This window comes from Gadus macrocephalus, chromosome 23 (assembly GCF_031168955.1).
Source record: "Gadus macrocephalus chromosome 23, ASM3116895v1".
In the NCBI taxonomy this organism is placed as follows: domain Eukaryota; kingdom Metazoa; phylum Chordata; class Actinopteri; order Gadiformes; family Gadidae; genus Gadus; species Gadus macrocephalus.
Window position 1 is genome coordinate 16,745,943 of NC_082404.1, and position 16,578 is coordinate 16,762,520.

The following is a 16,578-nucleotide window of genomic DNA, read 5'->3' on the forward strand; positions in this document are numbered from 1 at the left end:
CATACGTGATACTGCCTTGGCTGTAAGTGAGGTACCGAGCTGGCGAGCTGCCAAGGGACTTTAAGGGGAAATAGGCCCTCTCTCTTGCCCCTAAGTATTGGATCACCCTACCCCTCCGAGGGAACGCACAACTTCTATCAGTACTTTCCTATAGAGCTCTCTATAGGAAAGTATTGATTTGTGTCAATCTGACAACGTTACTCAATCAAGTATCGCTTAATCAAAGAGTCCCGATTCTCCCATGAATGGATTCCTATTCCCCCCAGCAGTGTCCCCTGCTTGCTCTGCCCTGAGTCAAACCCCTGCATCCACAGACATCGTAGCTCTGTTGTTCTCCTAACTGGGGCCCCCGCACCGAAACTTCGAGGCCGGTCGGACCCCGAGGGCAGGGCCCCCCTTCCGACCCTCGGGGTCCGACCGGGCCAAGTTTCGGTGCCGGGGTCCCAGTTAGGCCCTAGAATAAGGTATTCAAATTTCAAGGCGGTAGGACCTTCCTATCTCAAAAACTGTTTTTCCACCACATTCTGAACCATTAGGTCTTGCAGGCAACACTTCTGAGGGGCTTTGTCCAAAAGACAGTCCATTTGGGAAAACTTTTTTTCTCTAAGTGCTAGAACTCCAAATCTCGGATATGTCGTTCTCTGGGCCCCGGGAAATGTGTGTAAACATTTCAGACAACCAGACCTCGGTCTAAACAATATTATTCACGAGTTATAATCAACCTCTACACATCAATATTAATGATAACCCATTAAATACGGTATGATTTCTAGATGTCATGGCAACGTCCGCTCGCGACACTGGACTTGCGAGGCATCTTCGCAGACTTTCATTCACATAGCCAAAAACAAGAGAATAGATGGCTAGATAAAATAAACATCAAGACATACAATTCTAAAAAGAACAGATGAAGCAGCTACCCTTTTTTCCTTTGCGGTTTGCCTACAGAGCAGCGCACCTGCATTTAATGTATCCGTGTATTGTCACAATTTCTCAGAATCAAAGGTGAAAGTAGAAACGGGTGGCCAAAAGCTGTCGTATTGTTATTTATCACAGACAATTTTAAGTAGAAACGGGTGGCCAAAAGCTGTCATTTGTTAGTTATCACAGACAATTTTCAACAATGAATGATCTGTAAGGAGCTCCATAAGGGACATTAGGGAGAACGCTCCCGGACAGAACCTTAGTTTGGAAGACGTGCTTAGTGACACGACAAATACTTCCAATTGAAATACAAAATTTAGAAAATACGTGTCCCTGATCACGTTTCAATAGATTAAATAACGTGACAGTGTCACGTATTTTCGTGACACCAGGTTCGAGCGTGTGCATGGGTTGAATTGCGTGTGTCTCACGCCGAATGCATGAGACATGAGAGCCCTGTACTTACGTGACACAAACCAGCACCGCAAACATTCTCTCCCGCTTGAGATGACGTCTTTCTTTATAGGTTCATGGGTCGGATGCGCCAATTTCCCATGCTGATATTTCCGGAGATTCTCGGGCATCTTCGACAATTTGGCTATAGATTGTCGCATTACACGCTAAATAATATAATTATAGCCTAATTATATATATAGCCTATATATATATATATATAGTCAATATATATAATTAGGCAATATATATATATATATAGCATTTGTGGTTTTGGCATAAACATAACTAGGGTGCACTGTACTATCTGCGCACACCCTTTCTGAAGCCTCTCCCCCTCGCTCTCTCTCTCTCCCTCTTTCTCTCTCTCTCTCATAGCGTTTTGTGGAGCACGTTAATTGTCTGAGAACACTCCCATTCAGAATGCATTGGTTTACATTTCGTTTTGTGTAGCACGAAAAAAGTCGGACTATCGTGCTCTGGAACACGATTCAATAGATTAACGTTTGTGCGCATGAGCATGAAATCGCGTGATACAGGGTTTGGGGGTCAGCCTGTAAACCTTTGGGCTCCTACCCCAACGTGTGCTTCTACATGGAGAAGCGGAGGATCCTGACCCCGGGAATGACGCGACGCCCTCATCCACAAGACCTCCGTCGACTGTCCTTCAGCAGCCAGGACATGAACTTCCCCTCGCCCTGCTTCGACTTCGGGGAGAAGGTCAGCAGATATTTGCGTTCTCAAAATGACAATATTGTGTATTAACAGAATTTTCTTAAGCAAAATTGAAGAGATTGATAATCTGGGAAACTACAAAAGTCACAGCACCTTATTGGTCCCAACATTTATCAATAAAAATGGTTTGATTTTGATTGACAAGGGGTGTGTGTGTGTGTGTGTGTGTGTGTGTGTGTGTGTGTGTGTGTGTGTGTGTGTGTGTGTGTGTGTGTGTGTGTGTGGTACTACCTGGAGGACTGCATCCAGCTGACCCACTTCGTCCCGCCGTCCAATGACAGCAAGGATGAGGAGGGAGGAGATGAGGACGTAAGGAAACCTCTGTACCATGTAACGTGAAATACCATCTAAGGGCCTGATGCTTAACCACAGGCCTGCTGTCTCTGAACCAATCAGAGGGGAGTGTGTCTATGTTCCCCGGGTCCTATGTTCCCCGAGCGGGGAACATAGGACCCGGGGAACATGGGGACGACCCCAATCAGAGACAGCAGAGATCGCCAGATAGGCTAGGCTCTGCCTAGCTGGGTAGCTCGCCAGATAGGCTCGCCACCTTTTTACTTACTTTTTGTTTTTGTATACGAGTGTGTGGTTAAAAAAGTCAGACTGCACTGTTGTGTGTGTGGTAATATCCTCCCTCCACACTGATATTTGCGTTTTCAAAATGACAAAACATCTGTATTGTATATCAACAGAATTTTTTTTATCAAAATGTAAGAGATTGATAATCTGGGAAACTACAAAAATCACAGCACCTCATCGGTCCCAAAATGTATCAAGAAAAATATGAAAATGGTTTGATTTTGATTGACAAGGTGTGTGTGTGTGTGTGTGTGTGTGTGTGTGTGTGTGTGTGTGTGTGTGTGTGTGTGTGTGTGTGTGTGTGTGTGGTACTACCTGGAGGAGTGCATCCAGCTAGGGTGAGGAGGGAGGAGATGAGGACGTAAGGAAACCTCTGTACCATGTAAGGTGAAATACCATCGAAGGGCCTGATGCATTACCACAGGCCTGCTGTCTCTGAACCAATCAGACAGCAGAGTTCGCCAGATAGGCTAGGCCCGCCAGAGCCTAGCTGGTTAGCTCGCCAGATAGGCTCGCCACCTTTTTACTTACTTTTTGTTTTTGTATACGAGTGTGTGGTTAAAAAAATCTGACTCCACTGTTGTGTGTGTGGTATTAACCTCTCCACACACTGATGAAGGGGTGAATGGAGACTCCACTGTTGTGTGTGTGTGTGTTAATATCCTCCCTCCACACTGATGAAGGGGTGAATGGAGACTCCACTGTTGTGCGTGTGGTAATATCCTCCCTCCACACTGATGAAGGGGTGAATGGAGACTCCACTGTTGTGTTGGAGGTAACGTCTCCAGAAGACTTGGAGGATTTCAACTGAACTACCGGGAAGAATCGTCTGAACACACGAGAACGTTCATTTGACCCACTGAGTAGTTTATTAACATAATGATTTATGAACAATTACAAATCATAAACAGGTATCTTTAATGACTGAACATGTTGACTTGTTCCCAACAGAACACAAAGAAACGATCTTCCGTTGAAAGTAATTTACAACAACGTTACCCTTTCCCATAGAACTCTTATCATCATTCATGATTATGTTGTTAAATCTGCTTTAAATCACGTTCCATGTCAGGCATGGCAAAAAATAAACTGATTTTGGATTCCTTTAAAACGATGTGGAAAATATATGAAATATTGTAGCAAAATAAAATACCAATCAATCAACATTTAAAACACATTTTACATTAGAAAGTAAATCTTTGTACAACCGGCTTAAACCAAAGGAAGATCTTCCTTTCATGGTTTACGCTGAACCTTCCAGAAGCCCAATAATATGCAGCATTTGGAGTTCAGTGGAGTATTTAAATCAATCACAAAGTGTTGTACTTCCACTGAACGGGTTGACCCCTCAGAGCAGCAACAGCTGCTGCTCAACAACCCGATGCACTACAGGTACGTCCATGGGTCCACAGGTATTCAAACGTCCCCCTAACAGCTGGTCCTCAACAACGTCAGGACTGTGAGGACCCCCCAGACCCAAGCGGCCCCCTCTAATCTGACGCTCAGCAGCCCAGCTGAACACAGAGAGGGCTGAGAGATGAACCACGAGAGACACTGATGTTACCTGCTGCTTACCACCGGCACACTGACCTGCTGTGGGTTTAGATCCATGAACGATGTGTGTGTGTGTGAGTGCATGTCTGTGTAAATAAGTCTGTGTGTGTGTGTGTGTGTGTGTGTGTGTGTGTGTGTGTGTGTGTGTGTGTGTGTGTGTGTGTATAAGCCTGTGTACGTGTGTGTGTGTGTATTTATAGAGTGCGATGTGTTTGTTTGTGTGTGCTTGTGTGTGTTTATAGAGTCATGAACGATGTGTTTGTTTGCGTGTGTGTGTGTGTGTGTTAATTTCTATGTACATATGTGTTTGTTGGTTTGGGTGTGTTTATGACTGTCTACATGTGTGTGTTTGTGTGTCTACAATGGACACTCCCAGAGACGCTGAGGAACCACTCTCACCTAACCTAAACCCAGGGAGGAGGACCTCCTGGGTGAAGGAGGCCTGGAAGGTGTGGATGTGTGTCAGTGTGTCTGAGGACCCTCCTCCTCCTGGGGACACTCTGTAGAAGGACAGAGAGCCAGCGGGCCGGTCCAGATACACTCCTACTCTGTTAGAGTGAGGGGGGGGGAGACGTATGGCTGTTGAACTACCGTTGTGACGGGCAGCGTAGACAGCAGCGTCATCGTCATCACAAACAAGACTCCAGGACTTGTTGTTCCATCCAAGCAGGCTGTCATCACCCCCTCCTCTCCTTGTCATTCCTCTGTATGCCACTCCTATACCAACCCCTCCTCCCCACTCTACCTCCCAGTAGCAGCGGCCAGGCAGACCCTCTCTACACAACACCTGGTGCGCGACGTCAAACCTCTCTGGGTGATCCGGATACGGCTGGTCCTCTTCACCCTGCGTCACCTTCCTGCTGTCCTCAGACAGAGAGAGTCGTCTGTAGGCTGTGTTGGGGTCCAGTGTGAGTTCACAGGCATCTGACGGGAGGAACATGATTAGGCTGCTAAACCAATATTATTAATTATAATTATCATCATCATCATTATTAAATAAACAGCATCACCAGCTCTAATTTAAATCTAAGGTGAAACACATGCATCATTCAAAACATGTTAACATGATTATTATGTGCTATAGCTAATGTAATGACAGGAATTAAAACAATATTATAATTATTATAATAGCGACAAGTTAATAGCATAATTTAATAGTTTTTGAATATAATATAGACATGTAATTATGATTAACAGTATCCTGATTATTATGGTGTTATGTCTAATGTTGTAAAATCATCACTCATGATATAATCACAGCAATTATGGTAATGTTTATATATGTAAGATACATGATGTCAGTCATCAGCTTCATTCCGAGAAAGATCTGAATGAACAGACGTCACCTCCTGCTGTGTGGATGGAATTTCCAGCTCAATAGTTAGTGTGCTTCGTGATGAATCAAACAGACACTTACACTTCTTTAGAGCTGGTTTCAGTCTCCACACTCCACTGTGCTCCACACTGGGGGGGAAACAAAGTGAGAGCAGCATGAAACATTCACCTTCATCATCTGCTGTCTCATCACTTTCTACACAACATAAGTTACAGCTGCCTTTTCAAACAACTTCATCTAGCAGAGGGTTGAATCCTTGTAGGAGACATTTTCTCTGAATGATGAGCTGTCCTCTCCATACCTGAGAGTGTCCAGTCTCCAGCGTGGATCCTCCAGTCCAGCAGAGAGCAGCGCAGCTCCTGAGTCTCCTGGGTGATTGTAGCTCAGGTCCAGCTCTGTCAGATGGGAGGGGTTGGAGCTCAGAGCGGAGGCCAGAGAAGCACAGCCTTCCTGTGTGACCAGGCAGCCAGACAACCTACACACACACACACACACACACACACACACACACACACACACACACACACACACACACACACACACACACACACACACACACACACACACACACACACACACACACTTATTTATTCTATCTGGAAGAGAATATTTCTTACTGAAGTAAACAGATTAATAAAGTATTAATTCCATATGAAGGACAACTTAAAGCTTTATGATTTAATTCAGATCACAGCCCGTCTAGAGCAACCATCACCGAGCCTCATGTCTACACTAATGGCAACTCCTCAGAGTTACAAAACATATAACACATAACATCCATAACATACAGACAGCAACCCCTAACCCTAACCCTCACATGAGCTGGTCAGAGTTACATCACACATAACATACATAACATGCTAGCAGTTAACAGTATAGCAACCCCTCACCCTCACATCAGCTGGCCAGTGTTCTGTCAGCTAGAATAACCTGTTAACTAATGACACACTAGCAGCTAACAAGACAGCAAAAATAAACAACCCTTAAAAAATAAAAATGATGTTCCTAGAATCCTCGTCCTCTAAAGTTCTGTTCCTCCTCTGGCCTCTTGGCCTCCCTCCTCCCATCTGTGCTCCACTGACATGTTGACCCCAGCCTACAAATGAATAATGATGCTGAATCTGGTGGGGATCTTAAGCCCAGTTCAGACCAAAGATTCGCCTCGCAACAAGGCTGTTTTGGAACGTCGCAGGGGAAGAGTTGCAGCAGCGTGACCCTAACCCTAACTACAGGTCAACATTGGGGGATCGTAATTATTTCCTTCAAATGTGTTCAACCAAAAAGTGGCCATTTCAGTATTATTTATCTGTAATTTATTTGATTAAATCCAAATTTTGTTTGTGATGATGTATGAAATAACCCATTCCATCAATTGACGACTGCATTTTACAAGTGTGTTATGAGTGGCGGGGCATGCACTCATTTAACATGCCCTGGGAATGTATAAATATTCTTGAAACTTAAAACTGGACCATATATTCATTAGAGTTGGATTTCAACTCAATGCAGGACCACTATTGGAGTGGATTTGACGAACATTGGAATAAAATGTATTGTTTGGAGTGCTGCGGCAGAACGAATCAAGGAATGGGCGCAGTATCGGCCCAAAAGCAACAGGCCTACAACGCGCTTTACAAAGTAGGAAGGCGAGAATATAGCCTAGTCCCCCCCCCATTTGCACACAAATTCTCGAAGGGGATCAATAAAAATAAACCAACAGTTTTTGCAAATAGAAATCTCTCTACAAAGTTAGAACTGCTCCTGTCTCTGTGGAGACAGCGCAGCAACACCTCTGCCCAAGCCCCCGCCCCCCCCCCGGAACCGCGGAGCCGTCGCATTTACATCAGAATGAAACCCAATAAACCGCCAATGTGTGTGTAGTTCCGGGAGGCTAAATTGGGGTGCAAGCTCAAGCAACCTAATCGCAAACCTAAGTTAGGCTACTTTTTAGCGTGATGCTGATGCTGTTGCGGCTCTCAGCTGTGCCAGAGCGTTCCCAGTTGCTAGGGAAACCACCTGACGTCGCCACCCGGTGCAGCAGTTTGAACTGCCCCATTTTTAGAACGTCGCAGCCCGTCTCGTCGCAAGGAGTTGGAAGGAGTTGCGAGTTGCAAGTCGTTGCGAGGCTAATCTTTGGTCTGAACTGGGCTTTAGACACGTGTCGTCTGTTCTTTTAGATCACAGCCCACCTAGTCCTGGATTATCCCTTACTATTATACAAACCCAAAGACACATTTAACCCTAACCCTGACCTGAGAGTTTCCAGTGTACAGTGTGGACTCCCCAGTCCAGCAGAGAGCAGCTTCACTCCTGAATCCTGCAGATCGTTGGTACTCAGGTCCAGCTCTTTTAGACTAGAGGAGTTGGAGCTGAGAACTGAGGCCAGAGCTTCACAGCATCTCTCTGACAGATGACAGCCAGTCAGCCTTCACACACAAAATAAAAGATCATGTTACTGTGTTTATGTCTTTAACATTTTCCATAATTGAAAGAGAAGTTACGCCAATGTTAATTTTTTTTATGTTTAAATTCTAATAATAAGCTTTAAAAAAGCCTGACTACATGTGAATAGGTAGAATAATAATAATAAAAAATAGTAAACTGTACATTCTACATTAAATGTCTTTATTGACGTTTTTTTGTTACTTTTTTGTCATAAAGATTCTTGTGCTGTAAAGGTTTCCACTTTGAGTAAAACTGACCTGAGAGTTTCCAGTGTACAGTGTGGACTCCCCAGTCCAGCAGAGAGCAGCTTCACTCCTGAATCCTGCAGATCATTTGTACTCAGGTCCAGCTCTCTCAGACTAGAGGAGTTGGAGCTGAGAACTGAGGCCAGAGCTTCACAGCATCGCTCTGACAGATGACAGCCAATCAGCCTTCACACACAATAAACAGAACATGTTAGGAACCCTGATTTAATGTTTTAGACGACTTTTCTGATAGTAAGCTATCAGAATCTTTTCTTTTCTGATAGTTATATAAAAAGGATGATACATTATTCTTCTGTAAATTGTATTGTGGTGGTCACGGCCGTGGTCACCGTGTCCGGGAGCCGCAAAGGATCCTGGGAGGCTCGGGGGAAGCGGCACCGCCACCAAGGGCTTTGTGTGTGTGTGTGTGTGTGTGTGTGTGTGTGTGTGTGTGTGTGTGTGTGTGTGTGTGTGTGTAAAAAAAAAGGCAACTCTCTGGGTCTTGCGTTGTGTAACTGCTTTAAACCCGGGCCCCGTTTCCCGATAACGATGGATCCAAGCTCGTACGATCATTCTCACAAAGGATCTTGCAAACCTAAATTTCAGCGATGTTCGTTACTGTCTAGACACGGTCCAATTAATAATGAACTTCAACACAGCCTCACCGAAGCTCCCACAGTGCTTTATGGCAAACAATCGCAACAAAAAACGCCTGCAGAGATACTCCGACACCCGCTGGTCTCAGCATGATTCATGTACGGTATGTCTTCTGTCATTAATCAATACGAAGACCAACCACGATGGTTAAATTAAAAACAGAGGGAGACAGCAAGTTTAGCTCGAAAGCGACCTCCCACACAAGACCAATGGAATCATTTGATTTTATTATATGCCTTGTGAGAGGGTTGCCTTGGGACGTGGCGTTTGATCGGTACATTTCGGCTGCGCATTTATTTGTGGAATTTTAAATTGCTGCAATCAATTTTGTTGTTGTTGACTCTGTCTGAGTCTTTGTTTTGTAAATCCTACAGTAGTCTATGAGTAATATATTGGCAGTAACCACTGTTTTGGGGGCATTGCGAAATGGTGCCAGCTGGACATGCCGTGGTATTGGATGTGTTTTAATAAAACACATCCAATACCACTGAATGTCCAGCAGGTGACTCCACTGAGGCTATAGTAACGATGCTCTTAGCACCCTACGAGCACCCCTGGAGCCCTCGTTAGCTACGAGTGTTTTCCTGACGTTCGTTACGCAACGGTGTGAAAACTGTACGATGCTCATACGACGAACTTCACGAACCACTTAGGCTGACGATGCTTTGGGAAACGGGGCCCTGGTCTCCCGTCGGGTCAGTCCTGTGCTGCTCGCCACAATATAATCAGTCTACGTAGACCTATAACCTTAGATTGATGCAAATACTGTGACTACATTTGTTTAAAGGGGACATATTACACCACCAGGTATGAGTGTGATTAGCCATAACAAGCCATTTTGAAACTGTGCAGCTTCTGGCATCACAGGTGGGCGTGTCCACCTAGATGTATGACGGATAGATGGTATAATATGTCCCCTTTAAACAAATTAAGTCACAGTATTTGCATCAATCAAAGGTTATAGGTCTACATAGATTAATTATAATGTGGCGAGCAGCACAGGAATGACCCGACGGGAGACCAGGTTTAAAGCAGTTACTCAATACACCACAAGCACGCACACACGCGCGTGTGCTGCTCGCCAAAATATAATTAGTCTACGTAGACCTATAACCTTTGATTGATGCAAATACTGTGACTACATTCGTTTAACTCCCACTCTCCCGTTAACAGGAGATTGTGGGAGGGAACTATTATTACATTTTGCGTATATAATTGAAAAGATGCAATGGCAACTCTTGGATAACTTTTCAACTTTTCATTTTCCCACATAAACAACAAGGTGTAATATGTCCAATGGCAGCACCCTGATAAACGTGGTCAGCAAAGGTACTGAGTCATTCGATTATATATTTAGACGGCATTTAGGATTGATCCTCAAACCAGGGGCAAGTAGTCTTTTTTAATAGTCTCCTGATACAGAACTGTTTGCACGTTAAGTAAAACTGACCTGAGAGTTTCCAGTGTACAGTGTGGACTCCCCAGTCCAGCAGAGAGCCGCTCCACTCCTGAATCCTGCAGACGATTGGAACTCAGGTCCAGCTCTCTCAGACGAGAGGAGTTGGAGCTGAGAGCTGAGGCCAGAGCTTTACAGCATCCCTTTGACAGCCCACAGCAATTCAGCCTGCACACACAATAAAAATAACCTGTTAGGAAGTGAGATTAAAAGTGCTTAAAAGATCCAACCAGCTCACAGGAGAAACATGGTGTAGCTAACGAACAGCACAGGGCCGCCATGGGGCCACACTGGAGGGGAGGACGTCCAGTGATGCTAGCGCCTCCGCTCTCCTCGCTGCTATCAGGGATCAGGGAGTGAGCTCAAGGAGATGACCGTGGACATTCAAACTTCCTTCAGCAGTCCCCTGATGGCCGTAGGGATCCTGAACTCTGTGTGAACAGAGTCAGACCTAACGAAGCAGAGGGCTGTGGAGCCAAGGAGGGCCTTCAGCGCTCTATCAGTCCCAATGCTTCCTTCTGTGAGACTATTGATTCATTAATTCAACCTTTTATTTTGATCAATCATCATAAATGTGCTTAAGCTCATTTACAAAAACCTAAAACACTAAGGGCACTTGCCCTTCCTGACTTCAGACACTTTTACCGGGCTTCAAATCAAGGACGACTATGAAACCCCTCTGGGGCTTTGCTTCTCTACATATTCAAACCTTTGATCTTATTCTGTATCCCTACATATTAAATAGATTTCTATTATTCTGTATTTCTACATGTTCAATTGTTTAATGATGCTCTGTATTCCTACATAATTCTATCTTTTTATGTATATGTTTTCCTACATCGTTTTATGATGCTTTGTATATCTACATTTTCAATTATGCTGTTCTGTATTTCTACATAGTCAATAGTTTTATGTTGCTTTGCATTCCTACATATTCAATCGTTTTAAGTTCTGCATTTCGACGCATTAATTTATGTTGTCCTGTATGTCAACATATTCAATTATGTTGCTTTTATTTCTACATATTCAATGGTTTTATTTTGTTCTATTTCTACATATTCAATCCTATTATGTTGCTCTATATTTTTACATAATCAATAGTTTTATGTTGTTCTGTATTTATTCATATTCAATTGTTTTATGTTGCTCTGTATTTCTACATATATTGTTCTGTATTTCTAAATCTTAAATTGTTTGACCTATTTCTCTATTTTATGTCTTCAATTGAAGTTCTGAAGATAAAATATATCTATAAAAAATGATGACGTAGCAAAGACCTTATACAGTCATGGAGACAAAAAATTAATTGTTGAGTTTTTCCTATGAAAATTACACATTTATGAACTTGAAATGAACTATACATTCATGCAGCGCTTTTCAAGTCCCCTTCCATTGACTTCATATAGGGCTTTACAGTGAAGGGGGGACCTCACTAACCATCACGAATGTGTAGCATCCACATAGGTGATGCACGGCAGCCAATCGGCGCCAGAACGCTCACCACACATGAATTGTGAATGTGTGATTGGAATGTCATATTTTACTTTGTTGACCCCATTGTCATGTACATTATCTTTAACACACAAACTTACATACACCTATATACATGCTTACACTACCAAGGGACCACAATGGAAATAAGCCCATGGGCTTTTATGTGTTATCCTTTTGACATGTACTTTTGTATGCTTACGTTTGTGCATGTGTCAAAAAAGAATTTCAATCATTTCAATCAATCAATTACACACCAGCTTGAGGTGGAGAGTGAGGGGATTAATGAATCAGGGATTAATCATCATTTAAACAGGGGGATGAATAGGGGGCCAGATTGAATGAGTCTGGTTGGTCAGTTTTAGCCGGGACCCGGGGAATCCCCAACTCTTTCTGAGATAAGTGCCCTGGGATCTTTAATAACCTCAGTGAGTCAGGACCTCAGCGTTACGTCTCCTCCGAAGGACGGCACCTTCTACAGCCCAGTGTCCCCGTCACTGCACTGGAGCATCAGGATTTATGCTCTGGCCAGAGGGAAGAGTGCCACCTACTGGCCACCAACCGACACCACTTCCAGCAGCAGCTCAGTGTTCCCAGTTGGTCTCCCATCCAGTACTATCCAAGCCCACCTGCTTAGCTTCAGAGGTTCAGCTAACGCAGGGTCAACATTGATCTGGCTGCTGGTTTAATTAGACCGATAAACTTGAATGGATGCAAATACTGTGACTTCATTTGTTTAACCACCACTGACCAGTTAACAGTGGATTGTGGGAAGGCATATTATATTTTGTGTTTATAATTGAAAAGTCAACTTTGGGATTACTTTTTCATGTTTTCATTTTCGCATCCCACATAAACAACAAGGTGTAATATGTCCAATGGCACCACTCTAACACATGTGGTCATCAAAGGTACTGAGTTATTATCTGATATAGTTTGACGTCATTTAGGTGTCATTCTCAGACCAGGAGACAGTAGTTAAAAGTATTCTGAAACCGAACCTTGTGGTGTAACTGTTTGCACTTAGTAAAACTGACCTGAGAGTTTCCAGTGTACAGTGTGGACTCCCCAGTCCAGCAGAGAGCAGCTTCACTCCTGAATTCAGCAGTTCATTGGTACTCAGGTCCAGCTCTCTCAGACTAGAGGAGTTGGAGCTGAGAACTGAGGCCAGAGCATTACAGCATCTCTCTGACAGCTTACAGCTGTTCAGCCTTCACACAAAAAAACAGAACATGTTGAGAACCGTGATTAAATGTTTGATAAGACTTTTCTGATAGTTGAACAAATGATTATACGATTAGATCTTTAAATGGTAGTTACATATTAGGTGTACAATGTTGATACTAACAAAAATGCTATAACAGAAAACTATCATAATATTACTTTTATAGAATTATGTATATAGTGTGTATCGTAAAACATGTTATCAGTATGCCTACAGATATATGTTGTATGTTATTGTAACTTTTGTATTCTAGTATTATATATATTGTATTGCGTGCATTGCAATACATGTTCTTAGTGCACTACAACTGAATTTACTACAACTTTTATATTCTAGTAATATGTATAGTGCTGTATGGTTAATACATGCCAAGAGTGAACCTACAGAGATGTTTTGGAGGCTTTGACCAATGGCAGCAGCCCCAGAAGACCCTCCTCAGAAGCAGAGTATTTCTTCAGGTAAAACACGTCGAGCTGCTCTTCTGATGTCAGTACGATGAAGACCAGAGCTGACCACTGAGCAGAGGAGAGAGATTCAGTGGAGAGACTTCCTGATGACAGGTACTGTTGGATCTCCTCCACTAGAGAACTGTCATTCAGTTCATTCAGACAGTGGAACAGATTGATGCTTCTCTCTTGAGAGAGATCTCCACCTATCTTCTCCTTGATGTAATGGACTATTTGGGTATTGATTTGTGACCTCCTTCCTGTCTGCCCGGATGGAACGTTTTTTGTTAGATTGTCCTGTAATTTACTTCCTCTTGGTCCCAGCAGACCTTGTAGGAGCATCTGATTGGTCTCTAGAGAGAGGCCCAGGAGGAAGCGGAGGAACAAGTCCAGGTGCCCGTTCTCACTCTGTAAGGCCTTGTCCACAGCACTCTGGTAGAGGGGGAGGAGTTCAGCTTCCCTGGAGGTTGGATGTTCTTCTGAGAGCAGGTTGACACCAGTGTTGATGTAGGACAGAAAGACATAAAGGGCAGCCAGAAACTCCTGGATGCTCAGATGGATGAAGCAGAACATCCTGTCCTGGTGCAGTCCACACTCCTCTTTAAAGATCTGGGTGAACACTCCTGAGTACACTGAGGCTGCTCTGATATCGATGTCACACTCTGCCAAGTCTGCCTCGTAGAAGATCAGCTGGCCTTTCTCCAGCTGGTTAAAAGCCAGTTTCCCCAGAGAAACAATGATCTCCCTGCTCTCTGAACTCCAGTGCGGATCAGTTTCAGCTCTCCCATGATACTTCCTGTCCCCCTGTATGGACTGAACCCTCAGGAAGTGGCTGTACATCTGAGTCACGGTCTTGGGCACCTCTTCTCCTCTCTGGGATGTTTTGAAGAAGTCCACTAGAACTGTAGCAGTGATCCAACAGAAGACTGGGATGTGACACATGATGTGGAGGCTTCGAGATTTCTTGACGTGAGAGATGATTGTGGTGGCCATTGTCCCCTCTCTGAATCTCTTCCTGAAGTACTCCTCCTTCTGTGGGTCGTTGAACCCTCTCACCTCTGTCACCATGTGAACACACTCAGCAGGGATCTGATTGGCTGCGGCAGGGCGTGTGGTTATCCAGATGCGGGCAGAGGGAAGCAGGACTCCCCTGATGATGTTTGTCAGCAGCACCTCCACTGAGGTCGGCTTGGTGACATCCGTCCAGATCGGGTTGTTCTGGAAGTCCAGAGGAAGTCGACACTCATCCAGACCATCCAAGATGAAGACTACTTGGTCATGGTCGTATCTGTAGATTCCTGATTCTTTGGTTTCAACAGAAAACTGATGAAGAAGTTCCAGCAAGCTAAACTCTTTCCCTTTCAGTAAATTCAGCTCTCTGAAAGTGAGGAGAAATGCGAAGTCTATGTCTTGGTTGGCTTTGCCTTCTGCCCAGTCCAGAGTGAACTTGTGGGTTAAGAGAGTTTTACCAATGCCGGCCACTCCGGTTGTCATAATTGTTCTGATTGGTTTATCTTGTCCAGGTTTAAAGATGTCTTCACATCTGATTGGTGTTTCCTCATTGGCAGTTTTCCTGGATGCCTTTTCAATCAGTCTGACCTCGTGTTCCTTGTTGACCTCTCCACTGCCTCTCTCTGTGATGAAGAGCTCTGTGTAGATCTCATTCAGAGGTCTCTGCTCTCCGGCTCTAGCGATTCCCTCAAACACACAGTGGAACTTCTTCTTCAGATGAGCCTTGAGTTCATGTTGCCACTGGACCGCAACAGCTCCTAAATCCCAAACCAGAAGAAACATAGCATTCATATTTCCAAGCAATATTACTTGTGTAAAGAAAAAAGTATTACACAATTCTACTTTACATGGATCTTATAACTTTATTAGTAGTGCTGTCGTTGTTGAGTATCAGTGGTATCAGTGACTTGCTAACCTGATATTACAAGATAGTGGTGCATCTCTTTCACTGAATTCTGCTGTTGATCTGCAGTTTAATGATCTGCAGTTTAATGTTTACAATTCTTTAAGCTGATACCTCACAATAACCCTACATATCTGGATCAAACCATTCAACCTGATACCCCCACAATGACCCTACATATCTGGATCAAACCATTTAACCTATATATGAGTATCTTACCACTCCCCAGCTTGTCGGCCAGTTCCTCCTGGTTCATCTCCATCAGGCAGAGCTTTGTGATGTCTACCACTCCCTCTATGGCGCGCCTCCTCTGCTCCTCGTTCTTATCATCCAGCTCCTCCTCCTTCTCCCTCTGACTCTCTGAGCATTGTGGGTAATTTGAGAAGAGATCCCTCCAGAGCTTCTTCAGCTCCTTGTCTAGAAAAGCGTGTGCGTTCTCCTCAGCCCTCTGGAACAGAACAAACATCAAGGAGAACTTTACTTTGAACTAACCGAGGACATCAGAAGCGTCAGTCCTAGATTAATGTCTCCCTGGTCTATAGAGGGAAAACTGGAGCTCCACAAAATATGCTTTTATTGCCCATGTCGAGCCAGGGGCACCACTAGAGATTGTGGGCCTTATCAAATAATAGATTGGGCCTCCAACCTAGACCACCCACCAGCCTAGAAAATCCATTTGACCACCCATAGATTGATAGACTAGCTCTAGTGTAGCGTACTGCTAATTACCTAATACTAAGCCTGCTGTCATTGACCATTGATGTATGAATGTAAGACGTACATGAGTAAGGCTAGGACAATGCGTCGACGTAATCGATGATGTAGACGCATAAATTACGTCGACGTGAAAAATGTGCGTAGATTCGAAAAACCCAAAACGAAGATGGCGGCGCCGGAGCGTAGTGGCAACGCGAGTGGCTCCTCAGACTATCATAAGTGCAAGGCTCCACGCACTCGTTCCTCTAAAGTATGGGAATTCTTTAATGTAAAAGGAAACGATTCCGTGATATGACATCTTTGCAAAATGGAGATGACTTTCCATTCAAGCACCACGGCAATGCATCAGCACCTGAAGAGGCGCCACCCGAGAGCAGCTGCAGATGACTGAGCAACGTAG

General features: G+C 44.1%; 1 protein-coding gene across 13 annotated transcripts in view; it reads right to left on the reverse strand.

Moving 5' to 3' along the window:
• The window catches only part of LOC132452628 (NACHT, LRR and PYD domains-containing protein 12-like), a 102,773-nt gene that overhangs the window by 82,876 nt on the left and 3,319 nt on the right, over window positions 1-16,578 (reverse strand). For 2 of the 13 annotated variants that reach the window (XR_009524429.1, XR_009524430.1), the window contains exons 6-11: window positions 15,681-15,909; window positions 13,485-15,315; window positions 12,913-13,086; window positions 10,379-10,552; window positions 8,284-8,457; window positions 7,834-8,007 (exon numbers count right to left, since the gene is read on the reverse strand). The exons of 10 other annotated variants lie outside the window; for them this stretch is intronic. Coding sequence is in view for 1 of the 3 variants with exons in the window: in XM_060045334.1 (XP_059901317.1) it covers window positions 4,571-5,169; window positions 5,663-5,709; window positions 5,883-6,056; window positions 7,834-8,007; window positions 8,284-8,457; window positions 10,379-10,552; window positions 12,913-13,086; window positions 13,485-15,315; window positions 15,681-15,909 (3,576 nt within the window). In the remaining 2 variants the exon portion in view is untranslated. Of the gene's footprint in view, window positions 1-4,445; window positions 5,170-5,662; window positions 5,710-5,882; window positions 6,057-7,833; window positions 8,008-8,283; window positions 8,458-10,378; window positions 10,553-12,912; window positions 13,087-13,484; window positions 15,316-15,680; window positions 15,910-16,578 lie in introns of those variants that run through there. One more of the 13 variants, XM_060045334.1, reaches the window with a different exon arrangement.